Genomic DNA, 14,774 nt, shown 5'->3' on the forward strand with positions numbered 1-14,774 from the left:
TAGCTTCCCTATATATCTTCGTCCGATTTTAGGTTTCTTGTGATCCAAATGGCTAAATTCAGCCCAAAGTGAGTGAAACGTTGCACCTCCGAGCGAATTCATTCTAGAAATTAACATTTAAAACTTGGTGAAAATCGGTTCAGATATAGCTCTAGCTATATATGTTTCATGCGATTTGGTGTTTAAATCTCTAACTTTCGGAATATGCACTCTACCATAATCATATTTTGTACCAGATATCTCATAGAGCTCAGAAATGTCCAATATAAACCATTTTTACGAGAGCTCTACTAAATATGCATAGTGGTGTAGGGTATCATATAGTCGACCCCGCCCGACTTTTGAGCTTCCCTTACTGGTTTTCAAAGTTCGTAATGGCTACTACAGCGTATGACAAAAAATTGCGTATGTAGGTCCATGTCTTCGTAAAGCTACCATTTAACAATACCTTCGATATTCGGTATTTCGATGATTTTATCGACATTATTCATCCGATCTTATTGCTTTTTTACTTGTCTTTTATTCACAATACTATATTGACACATTAATTATTTAAAAAATAAATCTATAGTTTAGACATCTTATCATTACATGATACATATTTGCCAATAATACCCGTGCGTCGTTTGGACCTAAATACAGCGTGAGATAAAAACAAGTAAAAAAACATTAAGTTCGGCCGGGCCAAACTTTTAATACCCTCCACCTTAGGGTAAAAGAAACATTAGAAGAAATGTGGCAAAAACCATTAAAATGCCGATTATGGGGAGGTACCGTTATATGGGGGCTATACCAAAACGTGGAACTATAATTACAATGTTTCGCCACCGGAGCTGGAACCCATTATGACCCACAAATACCAATTTTTAGACAAATCAGTGAAAAAATGTGGCAAAAACCATCAAAATACCGAATATCGGGAGGTACCGTTATATGGGGGCTATATCAAATCATGGACCCATGCATGCAATGTTTCGCCACCGAAGCTGGAACCAATTATGACCAACAATACCAATTTTCGAACAAATCCCTGAAAAAATGTGGCAAAAATCATCAAATTACCGAATATCGGGAGGTACCGTTATATGGAGGCTATACCAAGACGTGGACCTATAATTACAATGTTTCGCCACCGGAGCTGGAACCCATTATGACCAACAAATACCGATTTTCAGACAAATCCGTGAAAAAATGTGGTAAAAAAAAACTAAAATACTAAATATCGGGAGGTACCTTTATATGGGGGCTATACCACAACGTGGACCTATACATGCAATGTTTTGCCACACGCTCAGGGACCCGCTATGACCTACAAATACCAATTTTAAGACAAATCCGTGAAAAAATGTGGCATAAATCATCAAAATACCGAATATCGGGAGGTACCGTTATATGGGGACTATACCAGAACGTGGACCGATATATCTCATTTTCAATACCAACCATCCTAGACACAATGCAAATAGCTCTGCTAAATTTTGGAGCTCTACGTCAAATAATGTGGGCTGTATCGTGATTTCAACAGACAGACAGACAGACAGACGGACAGACAGACAGACAGACAGACGGACAGACAGACAGACGGACATCGTTAAATCGACTTAGAATTTTATGCTGATTATGAATATATATACTTTATGGGGTCTAAAACGAATATTTAGGGATGTTACAAACGGAATGACAAAGTTAATATACCCTCCTTTCCAAGGTGGAGGGTATAATAATACTGCAACAAAGTCAAACGCCATAATTTTTACATTTTTGTTTTTTTTTTTAATTTTATTGAATGAACGCAAAAAATTTCGGAAATAGCATAAAATTTTAGAATAAGTTTAGATTTGTTCGAATTGGTCAACTTTGGCACGAATTATGGCCTTCAAACGGCCAATGAAACAACACACGCTGCCCGAATGTTGCTCTGCGGAATTTTGGCCCATTCCCGTCGAAGCGCTTGCTTGAGGTGATCGACACTTTGTTATTTTTTAGTGCCAACCTTTCTTTTAAAAATACCCCAGACACAATAGTCTAACGGATTGGTATCCGGAGATTTTGGTGGCCATTGAGTGCTGTTTTTTTTTTTTTTTTTTTTTTTTTTTTTTTTTTTTTAATTTCCTATACCTCTCAAAATATCATTATTTATATTGTTAATTATTTCATTAATTTGGTAAAATAAAATTTGATTTCAAATGAGTCGTTTTTACTCAATTATTTTTGTTTTTATTTTATCGAGATTAATTCAGTAGTGGATATCATGCGGTCAGCTAAGAGACAGCAACCTTAGACGAAGAAAAAGTTAACGACGCAGGCAGTTCAACAGTGGGTTTCATATGATACGGTAGCGGAGTGGTGGTTTGAGGAAGATCCTCATAAAGGAAGCCATCGATAAAGATGAAAGGGCCTTCCAAAAAAAAGTCGATAGAGAGTATTGTTTGCGAAGGATTGCCATTCGATTCCCTCTATAAGTGCAGATTGATCTACATCACTTGAGTTCTAAAATCTACATCGCCTTAGTTTAGGAGCCATACTTATTCAATAATAAGGTCTCCGGTTAACTCGCAATAACTATACGGCTTTTGTTCCCACAGACGGCGACAAAGTGAGGACCTGAACGGTTACGTTGACACTTAAATCGAATACTGTTGAAACTTAAATTGAATACTCTTGAAACTTAAATCGAATACTTCTCTCCAATTTTAGTAAAGTGGACAACTCCACCGTAAGATTGGATAAAAGTTAATAAAGGCCAAACATAGGTCTTTGGTCAGTTTCGCGTTGGCAGGATCTTCGATATAGAGGAATCTAATCGAAATGCATAGTATTTAATACGACACATAAGCTTGAGTAAAATAGTTGTTGTACTAAATCAGCCATCCTATTTCAATTCAATGTTCACACTCAATTTTTTATTATATTCCTTAAATCATTGTAAGAATTGAAGTTCTGCGTTGCGTTACGAAATATTGTGAAACTAAGGTGAGTTATAAAGGAACTTGAATTATATTGAAGTAAAAACAATCTTTGTTTCAGAATTTTAAAGAAGCATATACGACAGAAGAGTCGCAACAGGATCTGGTCTCAGAACTTGGTTGTTATTTAATTTATTCAAGGGCGTGTAAAGGCGAGTTAATGAAAAAATCAGCTTTAATAATATATGTACATAATATACTTATTAACAATTAATGAGGAATGTTGTTCTTTGATTTGCCAATTAAAAATAAATAATATCTCACTCGCGTAATAATATCTGTGAAAGGTTTAGAATGAAAACAATGTACAATACTCATTTTAAAGAGATTCCAGTTATTGTCAAAAAGTAACGATTACATCAAAGTCCCATTAAAACGTTACATTCCACAAAGGTCAACCTCGTGTTATCTTAATGCAACGTATTATTCTAATGACACCAGCTGGCATCGTAAAGGCACTTGTAGAAGAACCATCGTGTCATCCAAGCATTGAGTTTTGTCATATTTTGTATTTCTGCGTTGATATTTACTGTATCAGCTCTAATCTGCAATTAAAATGATGTATATTTAATAATCAATTTATGACAAGCTGTAGAAAGTGTACTTACAAATGACGGGGGGAACAGACGTCTCATGTTACCCCTATGAAGGTGTTCCATGTGTGCTCTATATAACATATCATACTCACTTCCTGTAAGGCAAGGCAAACACAGATCACATCCTTGTTTGTTGCAAGACCTATGGCAGGCTAGTGATGCACATTTATTGAGGTTCGTCGACAGGCTCTGATCTGTTGCTATAATTTCATTAACAGCATTTAATCTAAAGAAGAGAATTCCAAGTTCATGTAATCATTACATTTATGGATAAGAAATCTGGATATAAATTGATCTATATTAAATTGTATATCATCCTTGTCTCCCACTCAATCATTTTGATCATGATTTTCCATTTTTAATTTTCCAAAACGAAAGTTGATTTGAAAGGAACAAAGACTGATATTACCAATTTGTGAGAAAATATGTAATTTATATGGGAATATTCAAATATGTGTTACAATCGAAACTGAGTTCCTAGTGAATTTTTTTGGAATGAAGAATTTTTGTCGAAGCTGTATTAAATTATTTTAATATAAGAAAGCCTATGCAGGATAAGACAACAATAATGGGATTAGGCCTGACTATTTTGCAACAACAAAATACTATGGTATCCCGAACAAACATGTCAACACTGTTCTATTAATAGACAAGCCACGGTCGCCGAAGGGATCTTTGTGGTAACAGACAAAACTAACTTACATGGTTATGCTATTTTGTTCATGTAAACCAATAGCGCAACAAGTGGAGAGAGATGAAAATGTTTATAAGTGCGGTTGTAAGATTTAGAAGATTTAAAAAAAAAACAATTTTAGTTCAAAGTAATTCTTTGGTTCCGCTTACGATCACGTCACTTGGATAAAAAAGTTTTTTTGTCACAGGAGTTTTTTGTAAAATAACTTCTGGGGAGAAAATCCCAGACAAAAACAAGGGAACTGATTAGGTATGGTGGCTCTTTCCGAAACTTAAGTATTCCCTGCCTAACTTCTGGCAAACATTACCATCTTTTTCCATTAATGAACAAACGGTGTTTTATAAAAGCAACAATAATGGGATTAAATACTATGGTATCCCGAACAAACAGGCCAATACTGTTCCATAAATGAATGATATTTTTTTTTCGTCAGGAAAGACTTTCAAAACGTCAATTTTTTTTTTTTTTTTGATATGAAGATGCATACTGTATATTTATCTTAAATAAATATATAGATGAAATATGAAATATCGATGTTGGCTGCAACGTTCAAAATTAACATTAAATCTTATTTCTCTTTACCGTTATTTGGTTAATATCATTAAAAATGATATTCGTTTGAAATTTAAAATCAGTTATTTTTTGAATGTATGTATAAAACTAATTCGAAACATTCTGACGCATATTTATTGCCCACTTACCTGCAATCATCCGGCATTTTAATTGGTGTTCCAATACCAACCAAATTCAAAACGTTGTACAGTATTTGTTCATAAAGAACTGAATTTGGCTTGAAGTGCGCTGATGAAAGATTTGGAGACATGTTTGCTTCCATCAAATAGACTTTCAAATTTTTATCAACAATAAGATCAAAACGCATCAAATCGAAAAAATTGCGCGTTTTATACGACCGAAGAATATTCACAATGTCTCGTTCTTTTTCTAAAATTGTACGGCGTATTATATCTTCGACTTGCACCCAAATCCCTGTTGGATCCATCTGCTGATCCCTCACATAAGCATCGAATGCACTTCTCATGCTGCCGCCGAATTGCGAATAATATTTGATCAGAGAAGGCACTTGCCATGTTGGCAAATAATCGTCACCAACAATGTATTTATCAATATTGGAAGCATCAAATGGATGATATTTAACTGGACAATATCGAAATAAAACATCCCCACTGTACATGTAGATCCTCAATGGATTGACGGATGTGATAACGACATAGACGCCCATATCGAATTTATACCCATCAACTAAATATGGGTTTTGGATATACTCCTGGACAAAGGATGTAGTGGAGTTTAGATTGATTTCCTCTGGCGAACGTATAACAATGTGACGATGTTCATTATGTTTTTCAACAAAAAGAGCTGATGGGTTTAGTCGGGTATATTCCAGAAATTCATCTTTTTGTGATGGGAGACGAAAGGCACGCGGAAGAAATAGCAGTGCAGACGTCGATAAGTCTACCTTATTTGTTAGAAATCCACATCCCGGGAAATGATTCACAATTTGATAGTTTTCTAAACGTTTCATACGTTCCTTCATCTTTAAAAATGGATAGTCATGTGCCCATAACAGTTGCCAGTTTTTCTCCAAACTAACACGAGTGTAACCCAATTTCTCCAAAACATTAACAACGTGTATCAAGTGATCCTCACTCTTGCTTCTGGCATATATGGCGTACGTTTTCTCCTCTGTGCAATATTGGGGCGCGCTCGTATTTGTGGTATCCCATTTCCAGGGATTTTGTTGTATTGGCAGAAAGTCTATGATAACTGAAGAAAGTATAGAAGCTGCGAAAAATACGATTAGCGCTTTCAAAGATATTGTAGTTGAATCATGTCTACGTGTGCTTTCCTAAAATGAAGTAAATTAAAGTGAAAGTTTTTCACTGAATAATCAAATATATTTATATTACCATTGAATCTTTTTCTCCTTTCCGTAATTCATTTTCCATATCAAACAAATCTTGTTACACTTGGCCCTTTCTTAGTATTTAATTGTTGTGTTAAAAAAGTAAATAATTTATTTTGAATTGACCAAAGAAAAAATCAAAAACCAAAACAAACTAAAAACAAATAATACAGAAATGAACGTTAGGAATTCAGTGTTCGATTTTCGACCTCTTTACATGTACGTTGTTACACAACAGGGTTTACATTTCAAATAAATCGAACGAAAAATTGGAAGATCGTACAATCAATGTCCTAGTGTTAAAACAGAAATAATATTTTGGCCGTTGTTACATAGTTTTGTGTTGACTCCGAATTTTCAAATATGCAGTAAAATATATAATGGTACGCCTTTGGTGTAATTTTAGTTCAGTTGTAGTTAGTTTTTAGGAACTAGGACTAACACAAGACATAAGGCATAGAGAAATGAAAATATAGACAACGAAATGCTCTCACCATTTATATTCGAAAAAAATTGAATCAGCAGATGTCGTCTATATCGTTTCAGGAGTTTGAGTGAGAATATTGAAATAACTCAATTCTAACGTCGTAATCGAAAAAATCCGGAAAAATAAAGTGAAATTCTTGAAAAACGATAAAATGTGTTTGCGTTGGGAACGATCGAAGAGAATTCGAGTAGGTTGAACGCGTACGCGTAAATCGGCATGTTGACTATGCAAAACATGATGAGAGCCACCTGGATAAAAAGACAAAACTAACCTTTCGTTGTCTATATCTTCATCTTCATTTGTCTATGTATGTATAAGGCCACAAAGAGAGAGAGAGAGAGAGAGAGAGGTAAAGCCGTTTCAATTTGCTGTTGTTACATCTATAAAGTTTATTATTACAAAGGTGAACCGTGTTACCGACATACTGTTTTTCTAACTTATGTCATTTAAAAGGTAAAAAACCAAACCAAAATCAAAAGTTGATTCTTTTTAGGCTTAAAAGACACCACGGTATAATAATTAAAAGGCAAGTGCAAGTGTGAATGTAATAGCAATATAAGCGCCAATTTTATTTTCAACATACATGAAATTTTAATAAAATTACGGACGATGAAAACTGAGTCTACAGAACGAAATCATGATCAGGAATTATTATTAAAAGCAGTTGATTTGTTAATTCAAATTAGAAAGACACAACTCCGAAGCCAGAGTGTTGCATGGTTCAATAAAAAAGGTTACTCAACTTCGAGGAAACTAGGAAAATTAAACTCTGTACTGGGTTTAGTTGGGTATATTCCAAAAATTCCTTTTTTGTGAAAGACACAACTCCGAAGCCAGGTGTTGCATGGTTCAATAAGAAAGGTTGCTCAACTTCAAGGAAACTAGGAAAATGTAACTCTGTACCGGAGTCTTATTGTGTCAAATTAACTTTTTAAACAAGCAACAATTGGTTTTGTTTATTTAACATTTCTTCAAAAAATTATTATATTGGGGAAAACCTACAAAACTTGAATGACATTTTGGAGTTTCTCTACAAAATTTAATCCAAGACAGGACAATATTATTTTATCTCAAAATTATACATTTTATTTGTCCGTTAAGTGAAAAATATGCATTTCTATTGTCTCTAAATTTAAAATAATTTCAAATAATTATCTCTTTTATTCAAAACAATACACACATATATACAAACTGTGTATATGTTTTAACAGAATAGGGACATCAAAAGAAAACAAGTAAAAAGCTGTAAGTTTGTAAGCCGGGCCGAACTTGAAATACCCTCCACCTTTTGGAACGACTTTGGCAATTCTCAAAAACAATAAAATCCATTAAAAAGTCTGTTAAAATCTTAAAAATACCGAATGAAGCTTTTACATTAGGGTATATACGACGACATGGACCTGCAAAGGTAACTCTTGTCATAAGCCATTACAATATTCAAATGCGAAACTTAAAAAAATCGGTGTTTATAGCTACATTATCATCATCAAAATACCGAAAATCAGGAGGAACCGCTATATGGTAGCTATACCAAAACGAGGACCTACATGTCCCATTTTCAATACCAAAAGTCCTGCAAACATAATATACATTTGAGTAAAATTTGATCAATCTACTTCAATTCATTCGAAAGCTAGAGTGATTTCCACTGACGGATAGACGGACGGACATAGCTAAATCGACATAGAATCTTATGCTGATCAAGAATATATGTACTTTGTGGGGTCTAAAATGTATATATTCGAGGTGTTACAAATGGAATGACAAACTTAATATTTCCTCCATGCTATGGTGGAGGGTATAAAATGTATTTGGGAGGTAGCTTTGTTCTACCTTCTGTAATTATGCCATGCATACAGCCACAACAAAACTGTGCATATATTTTGACACTGCAAGACTATGATAAGCAGAAATTGTATTCAGGTGACTTGTATGGTGTACCTTATAAATTAACGTGGCACGAATGAAATGTATTCCTAAATATCAACATATATATATTTTTTATGGTCTTAAGGTGTGCTTGGCATCATGACTAGGCATATTAATTTCAAATTATAAGAAACAGTACCGCAGGGTTCGAGTGCGGCTTTGGCATCCCTTTACCATATGTCACAATACACAAGAGCCCCAACTTGCGTCGTCCCGATTTGCGTCGTTGCAATTTCAAGTTGCGTCGGTCCGAGCTACATTGTGCATTACTATTTTTTTGCATTTGCAGAGCCTAAATTGGCATATATTCTGTTGTTTAGCATTTTTACAACTTCTGGCAACACTGATCGTCACCTGTTCGTTAACAAATTTTCAAATTGCGTAAAATAAGGAAATTTTCCTTTTCTTTATGGTGCTATATGTACATACATATGTTAATGAATTTAATTTTTGATATATTTTTCTTAATTTATTGTTTTGTAATTTCTTTATAATAATTATAAACATTTTTTTGAAATAAATGGAATAAAAAAAAATGTATTCATACTTGTTTTTTTATCAAAAATATAATTTTTTTCTTTGTTTTGAATATTTTCCCTAGTATACTAAATTTCAGTGCATTTTGTATATGTATGTATATATAAAGGTTATTCGATTTGAGTCGTTTTGAGTTGCGTCCGGTCCCCATTAACGACGCAAGTCGGGGCTCTAGTGTATATGTCATGCGAAGACTTCGAGCTGCCTACATACCTACACCTTTAGTTATTGCAAGTAAAGGCTGTTGGATGAAAACATTTGATAGAAGTGCATTTTTAAGCTTTCTTTGTCTTTGATTCATATTTGATTTTTTCAGGTGACGTTTGTATTGCTTTCTACCAACAAATGCTCACATAGTATTTTCAAATCATGAAAGGCCCCCTGGGAAGTTCGTTTGAAGATTTTACATGATTTTAGAGTAATTTGTAAAGTAACTTTTTCATAGCATACTTCTAGGAGATCACCAGAATTTTTAGTCCAAAATGGAAACCTTTATGGTATATTAAAATTTAAAAAAATGTATTAAACATATAGAATACATAAACTACAAGCGAATTTATGATAATGTATTGTGTGTAGATGATGTAATATGGAGTTACTTTTAGTTTGTTGCGTGTTCTTTAAAGTATGCTATAAAAATGAAAAATATGAAAACGTCACATTTCATATGACTTTAATATAGTTGGTCTATTCCAGACCTGCAAGAATATGTTCGTACTGAATTAATTTTTACAGATACATTCAATCATGGTACAATAATTTAAAATCAAGAAGGTAAAGTCATTTCAAATACACTAGAGCCCCGACTTGCGTCGTTAATGGGGACCGGAGAATCGCGACAGAACTCAAAACGACGCAAATCGAATCACCAAAATGCACTGAAATTTAATTTACTGGGGAAAATGGGCTCTAGTGTCATTTACTTTGTCAAATTTCACTGCATAGAAGGTAGGTTCCCATCTCGGATTTGTGTATGTACAATACATTTATAAATAAATATTTTGACATGAGATTTCGTCAAATTAATAATTTTCAAAAAATTGTAAACATATGTTCAGCCGATACCAAATATTACCAAAAAAGTACTATTTAGCACTTTTCGTTCACTAGTAGTGTGCATTTCCAAAAGACCTATTTATCTCAAATTTACTGTCACCAAAAAAAATTTATTCCGTTCACTCTAAACCAGACTGTTCCAAATTTAATACCATTTAGTACAGTTCGCACACTCAGTGCACACTTCAAAAAACTGACTTTATATATCAAACTTACTTCTCATGCTAATTTTCAATTTGTTAAGGGCTAAGTACATAAGAAGCTTGAAGTCATGGCACGGCCTATTTTGTGACATTTCACAAAGGAATTACAGAGCCGCACTAAAATCCTGCCGTCGTTTTTCCTTATAATTTGACATTAATATGCCTAGCCATGACTTCAAGCTTTTTATGTATTTGCAGCCTTAGCTCTATTTGTTCACATAATTCCTAATGGTACAATTTTACAAGTTTAGTATCATTTTTGTACTTTTTGTAACCTTAAAAACACTTTGGTACATCTTTCCTCCATCAGTGACTCTAGTTTCTAATTTTTTAATTCTGGCTCATTCGGTTTGTCCAATTTTCAGTACCTTTCGTATCCTTTAAGTAAGAATTTCCAAAAACCCAGACTTATCACACTCCTAGAGACCAAAAACCCAGACTTATCACACTCCCAAGACTGACCCTCGTGCAAAATTTCAAGATTGTAGCTTCAGCCGTTTCCTATGGGCGTTAATTTAAGTCTCTTATATCTTTTATATATAGATAGACTGGGTAAATTATCTTTAGGAAAACAGATTTTCACGTATACCTTATTAAATATACTTTGTTTCGTAAAATGTCAACTTATAAATAATTTCCTAATTCTCATATACATTTTTCATTTAATTTACAATGCAATTATCGAACAGAAATCGATATGCTGAGGAACTCAAAAGACGAGCAATTGCTCGACAGCGGTTTCGAAAAATTGTGCGCTGCGTAATTTTGAATCGTTCTTGGTTAACTGATGTCGGAGAGGAAAAGCTATCGCTCAACGTTAAGAAAAATATAGCATTGTTGATACGTCCGAAGCAAAAAATTGGTCTTCTGAATTTAGAGGTAAGGAGAAATAACTTAATCAAAAATTGGATATACAATCTACAATGTATGTACTCTCCAATATGATTTTTGGGCGAAAATATAAGTGAAACTGGGCGAGATATAAGTGTAGATAGCCATGTTGCCGTTTTAAATACGGGGTGAGATAAAAAAACGGCAACAAAGTCAAACGCCATAATGTTTGCATTTTTTGTAAATTTTATTGAATGGAAGCAAAATATGTCGGAAATAGCATCAAATATTAAAATAAGTTTAGATTTGTTCGAATTAGTCACCTTTGGCACGAATCATGGGCTTCAAACTGCCAATGAAACCGTCACACGCTGCCCAAATGTTACTCTGCAGTATTTTGGCCCATTCCCGGCGAAGTGCTAGCTTGAGGTGGTCGACGCTTTGGTATTTTTTAGTGCCCATCTTGCTTTCCAAAATACTCCAGACACGACAGTCCAACGGATTGGTGGCCATTGTGCGCTTGAAATGAAGCGAGAAACCTCATTTTCATCCTGCTGATGTTGCTGTTTTCTTCCGTCCACTTCCTTGACATCGGGCTACGCTACCAGTATCACGGTAACGAGCGATGGTACGAGACATATTCGAATGCTGGAGTGCTCTAACGATAGCCACTTGTGGTTTTCCACAATGGGCGTAGACGAAGGCGTGGATCTGTAAATGTAAAATTTTAAAGTGGAGATAGTATCCATTACGAACTCCAAATTTGATACAATTTCGGTGAAAAATGCGAAACAAATCATGAAAATACCGAATATTGGGGATACAGTTATATGGGGTCTGAAATGTAGACCAATATAGGGCATTTTCAATACAATTCTGCGGACCTCCATCTGAACCAAAGCATGCCCGTCTGTCTGTTAAAATTAGTATACTGCCCACATTATGATACCCAAAAGATAACATTTGTAGGAAATTGTCTTTATAGCACTTTGAGAATGTTAATAGCATCCTCCAGACGAACTCTCTGGTACGTGCAGTTTAAAGTGGAACACGTTCGAATATTGGATATAAGTAGCTAGCTGAACCCGGTGCGCTTCGCTACCCCTTTTGATTTTATATGCATCCAAAATTTTATATACGAATATTTGGTTGTTAAAAAAAATAAACCAAATTGAAAATTTAATGCTTTAAACCGTAAACAAACAAACCGCTCGGTCTACCAACGAGTGAACATGCCAGGAACAGCTGACCATGAGAAAAGCAGGAGCATGCCAAATTTAGTCCGCATACACGAAGGGTTTGTCCTTCGGATTTATTAATTTTATAGCAAATTGCAAGAGTGCAGGAAACTGCAATCTTTTGAGGTTGAGTTTGCATTTCTGTTGCAATTGGTCACACCTTCCATCGGTCACACCTTCCATATTTGGTGTTTCGTGTTTGGTGAATAAAATATGTGAAATCGGTTGGGCGCTACATCCAAACCTATTTCTGATTAATTTGTCAAATTAATTATTGTAACCAAATTCAGCCACACATTCTGAATTTCATTGGAATCGGACATACATATCGTGTTTGGTGCATAACATAAATGAAATCTAACGCATACATAAAATAATTGCAATTCAGGATCTTTGATGTTCTAAAAAATATTTTTTATATCAAGTTATATAAATAGGGTATAGGGATTAGTGATATGGTTGAATTGTTGTGGGGTTAACAAAAGCAACCCATTCTACAATTGTCTTTCCCTTATTGGGTTTTAGACTTAATTTTGGTTATTCAATTACGAAATGAATTATATTAATAATTATATATTCTTACAGGAGAAATCATTAATACGAACAGATGAAAAATTGCGCACCACTGCAGAAAGGAAACGCTTGGTGTCATTGATGACTGGTTTAAAATGCTTTTCAAAATTGCCTCCGGTATGTCCATTGTATGCATTAAAATTATTACTTTATGCAGTTCAAATGAGAATACAAATGACCAGTTTTTGTAAATGAAAAAGTTTGAATATGTCACTCATGTTTAAAGACATATAAATGTAAAGACTAGACAAAAAACATTTTTAAAACATTGTTTATAAACAGCATACAGGGTGAGATTAAAAAAAACTGAAGCCAACTTCAGACTGCTGTCATTTCTGAGCCACTCGTCCGACGGCTGTTTAAATTGATACAGTGACAGCTCATTACATTGTTTAAAAGCGTATAAAAGCATTTTGGTGAGAATTTTCCAGAAAAAATAGTTATTCGTTATGAAATTGAATCGTGATAGTGTGATTTCTTTATATTTGGCTGGAAAACCACAAGTGGCTATCGATAGAGCACTCCAGCATTTAAATGTGAATAAGTCTTTTTTGTCTCGTAGCCCGACGTCAAGGAAGTGGACGGAACAAAACAGCAACATCAGCAGAAATGGTTCAAAGGGAAAAGAAGCGACTTGATCGAGACCCGCGTCGCAGTGGTCGAAAAATGGCTCGTGAGTTAAACATATCGCAATATTCCATTTGGGAAATATTGAAAAATGAGCTCGGGCAAAGCCATTGAAATTCCAAAAAGTGCAAGAACTTCCACCGTAACAGAAAGAAAATAGACTCAAAAAAGCTAAAGAGTTCCTTCACTTGGTTTTAAAGTGGTGAACTGAACTCCGATGAGAAAACAATCGATGTCCAGCAGTTTGTAAACAAACAAACTTGCCACAAAGGTCAGCTGAAAATGTGAACCATCGGTTGGCCACCAAAAAAAAAAAAAAAAAAAAAAAAAACGACCGATCGCTCTCCGCTCTTAATAGTCGACAGTGGCATCAGAATAAATGCCGAATATTATTGTCAAATATTCTGGAGGGTGTATTAAAGCCTTGGGAACGCAAACACTTTGGCCGCAGACCTTGGACATTCCAAAAGGCCTCAACACGCGCCACCCAAAAATGGTTACAAAATGAGGTTCATCGCTTCATATCCAGTGCACAGTGGCCACCAAAATCTTCCAATACCACTCAGTTGGACTATTATGTCTGGAGTATTTTGGAAAGCAAGGTTGGCACTAAAAATACCAAAGTGTCGATCACCTCGAACAAGCGCTTCGCCGGGAATGGGTCAGAATACCGCAGAGCAACATTTGGCAGCGTGTGACGGTTTCATTGGCCGTCTGAAGGCCATGCTTCGTACCAAAGGTGACCGATTTGCACAAATCTAAACTTTTTCTATAATTTTTTGCTATTTCCGAAATTTTTTGCTTTCATTCAATAAAATTAAAAAAAAAAAAATGTAAAAATTATGCCGTTTGAATTTGTTGAAGTTTTTTATCTCACCCTGTATGTAGAGATGCTCATGTCAGAGATAGGTTAATACAAACAAATGTTATTCCCTTGACGTTTTTAATTAATCGGATATTGTAATTCCGGTCAAAATTGGTCAATACGTATTTACGACATAGACCATATAGACGTAGAAATACATAAAAATACCTTAACAAAAGGGGTAAATCCGCCTGTTCTGTAACATATAATAAATGCTGTTATTTATGTTATCATATATCGATTTATCG

At 34.6% G+C, this 14,774-nt stretch overlaps 2 protein-coding genes across 2 annotated transcripts in view; one reads left to right on the forward strand and one right to left on the reverse strand.

Moving 5' to 3' along the window:
* Window positions 1–2,129: 2,129 nt before the first annotated feature.
* LOC101895453 (probable tubulin polyglutamylase ttll-15) lies at window positions 2,130–6,368 on the reverse strand. The gene is made up of 4 exons (XM_005191633.4): window positions 6,185–6,368; window positions 4,958–6,123; window positions 3,575–3,788; window positions 2,130–3,511 (listed from the first exon to the last, which is right to left on the reverse strand). The coding sequence occupies exons 1-4, from the start codon at window positions 6,221–6,223 to the stop codon at window positions 3,395–3,397; spliced, it is 1,536 nt and encodes a 511-aa protein (XP_005191690.2). The 5' UTR covers window positions 6,224–6,368; the 3' UTR covers window positions 2,130–3,394.
* A 4,651-nt stretch (window positions 6,369–11,019) lies between these two features.
* The window catches only part of LOC101895633 (uncharacterized), a 46,833-nt gene continuing 43,078 nt past the window's right edge, over window positions 11,020–14,774 (forward strand). Inside the window, exons 1-2 of the mRNA XM_059123434.1 lie at window positions 11,020–11,271; window positions 13,047–13,151. Of these exons, the coding sequence (XP_058979417.1) occupies window positions 11,065–11,271; window positions 13,047–13,151 (312 nt within the window). The 5' untranslated portion in view covers window positions 11,020–11,064. The remainder of the gene's footprint in view (window positions 11,272–13,046; window positions 13,152–14,774) is intronic.

The sequence above is a fragment of the Musca domestica genome, unplaced genomic scaffold (assembly GCF_030504385.1).
Source record: "Musca domestica strain aabys unplaced genomic scaffold, Musca_domestica.polishedcontigs.V.1.1 245, whole genome shotgun sequence".
NCBI lineage: Eukaryota > Metazoa > Arthropoda > Insecta > Diptera > Muscidae > Musca > Musca domestica.

What these genes read in the sequence shown, in the direction of transcription:
- LOC101895453 (XM_005191633.4), bottom strand. Translation starts at nt 6,223, where the DNA reads ATGGAAAATGAATTACGGAAAGGAGAAAAAGATTCAATG. An exon ending in AAGGAGAAAAAGATTCAATG is followed by an intron (nt 6,124 to 6,184) that starts GTAATATAAATA and finishes ACTTCATTTTAG; the next exon opens with GAAAGCACACGTAGACATGA. An exon ending in AAAATGCCGGATGATTGCAG is followed by an intron (nt 3,789 to 4,957) that starts GTAAGTGGGCAA and finishes TCTCTTCTTTAG; the next exon opens with ATTAAATGCTGTTAATGAAA.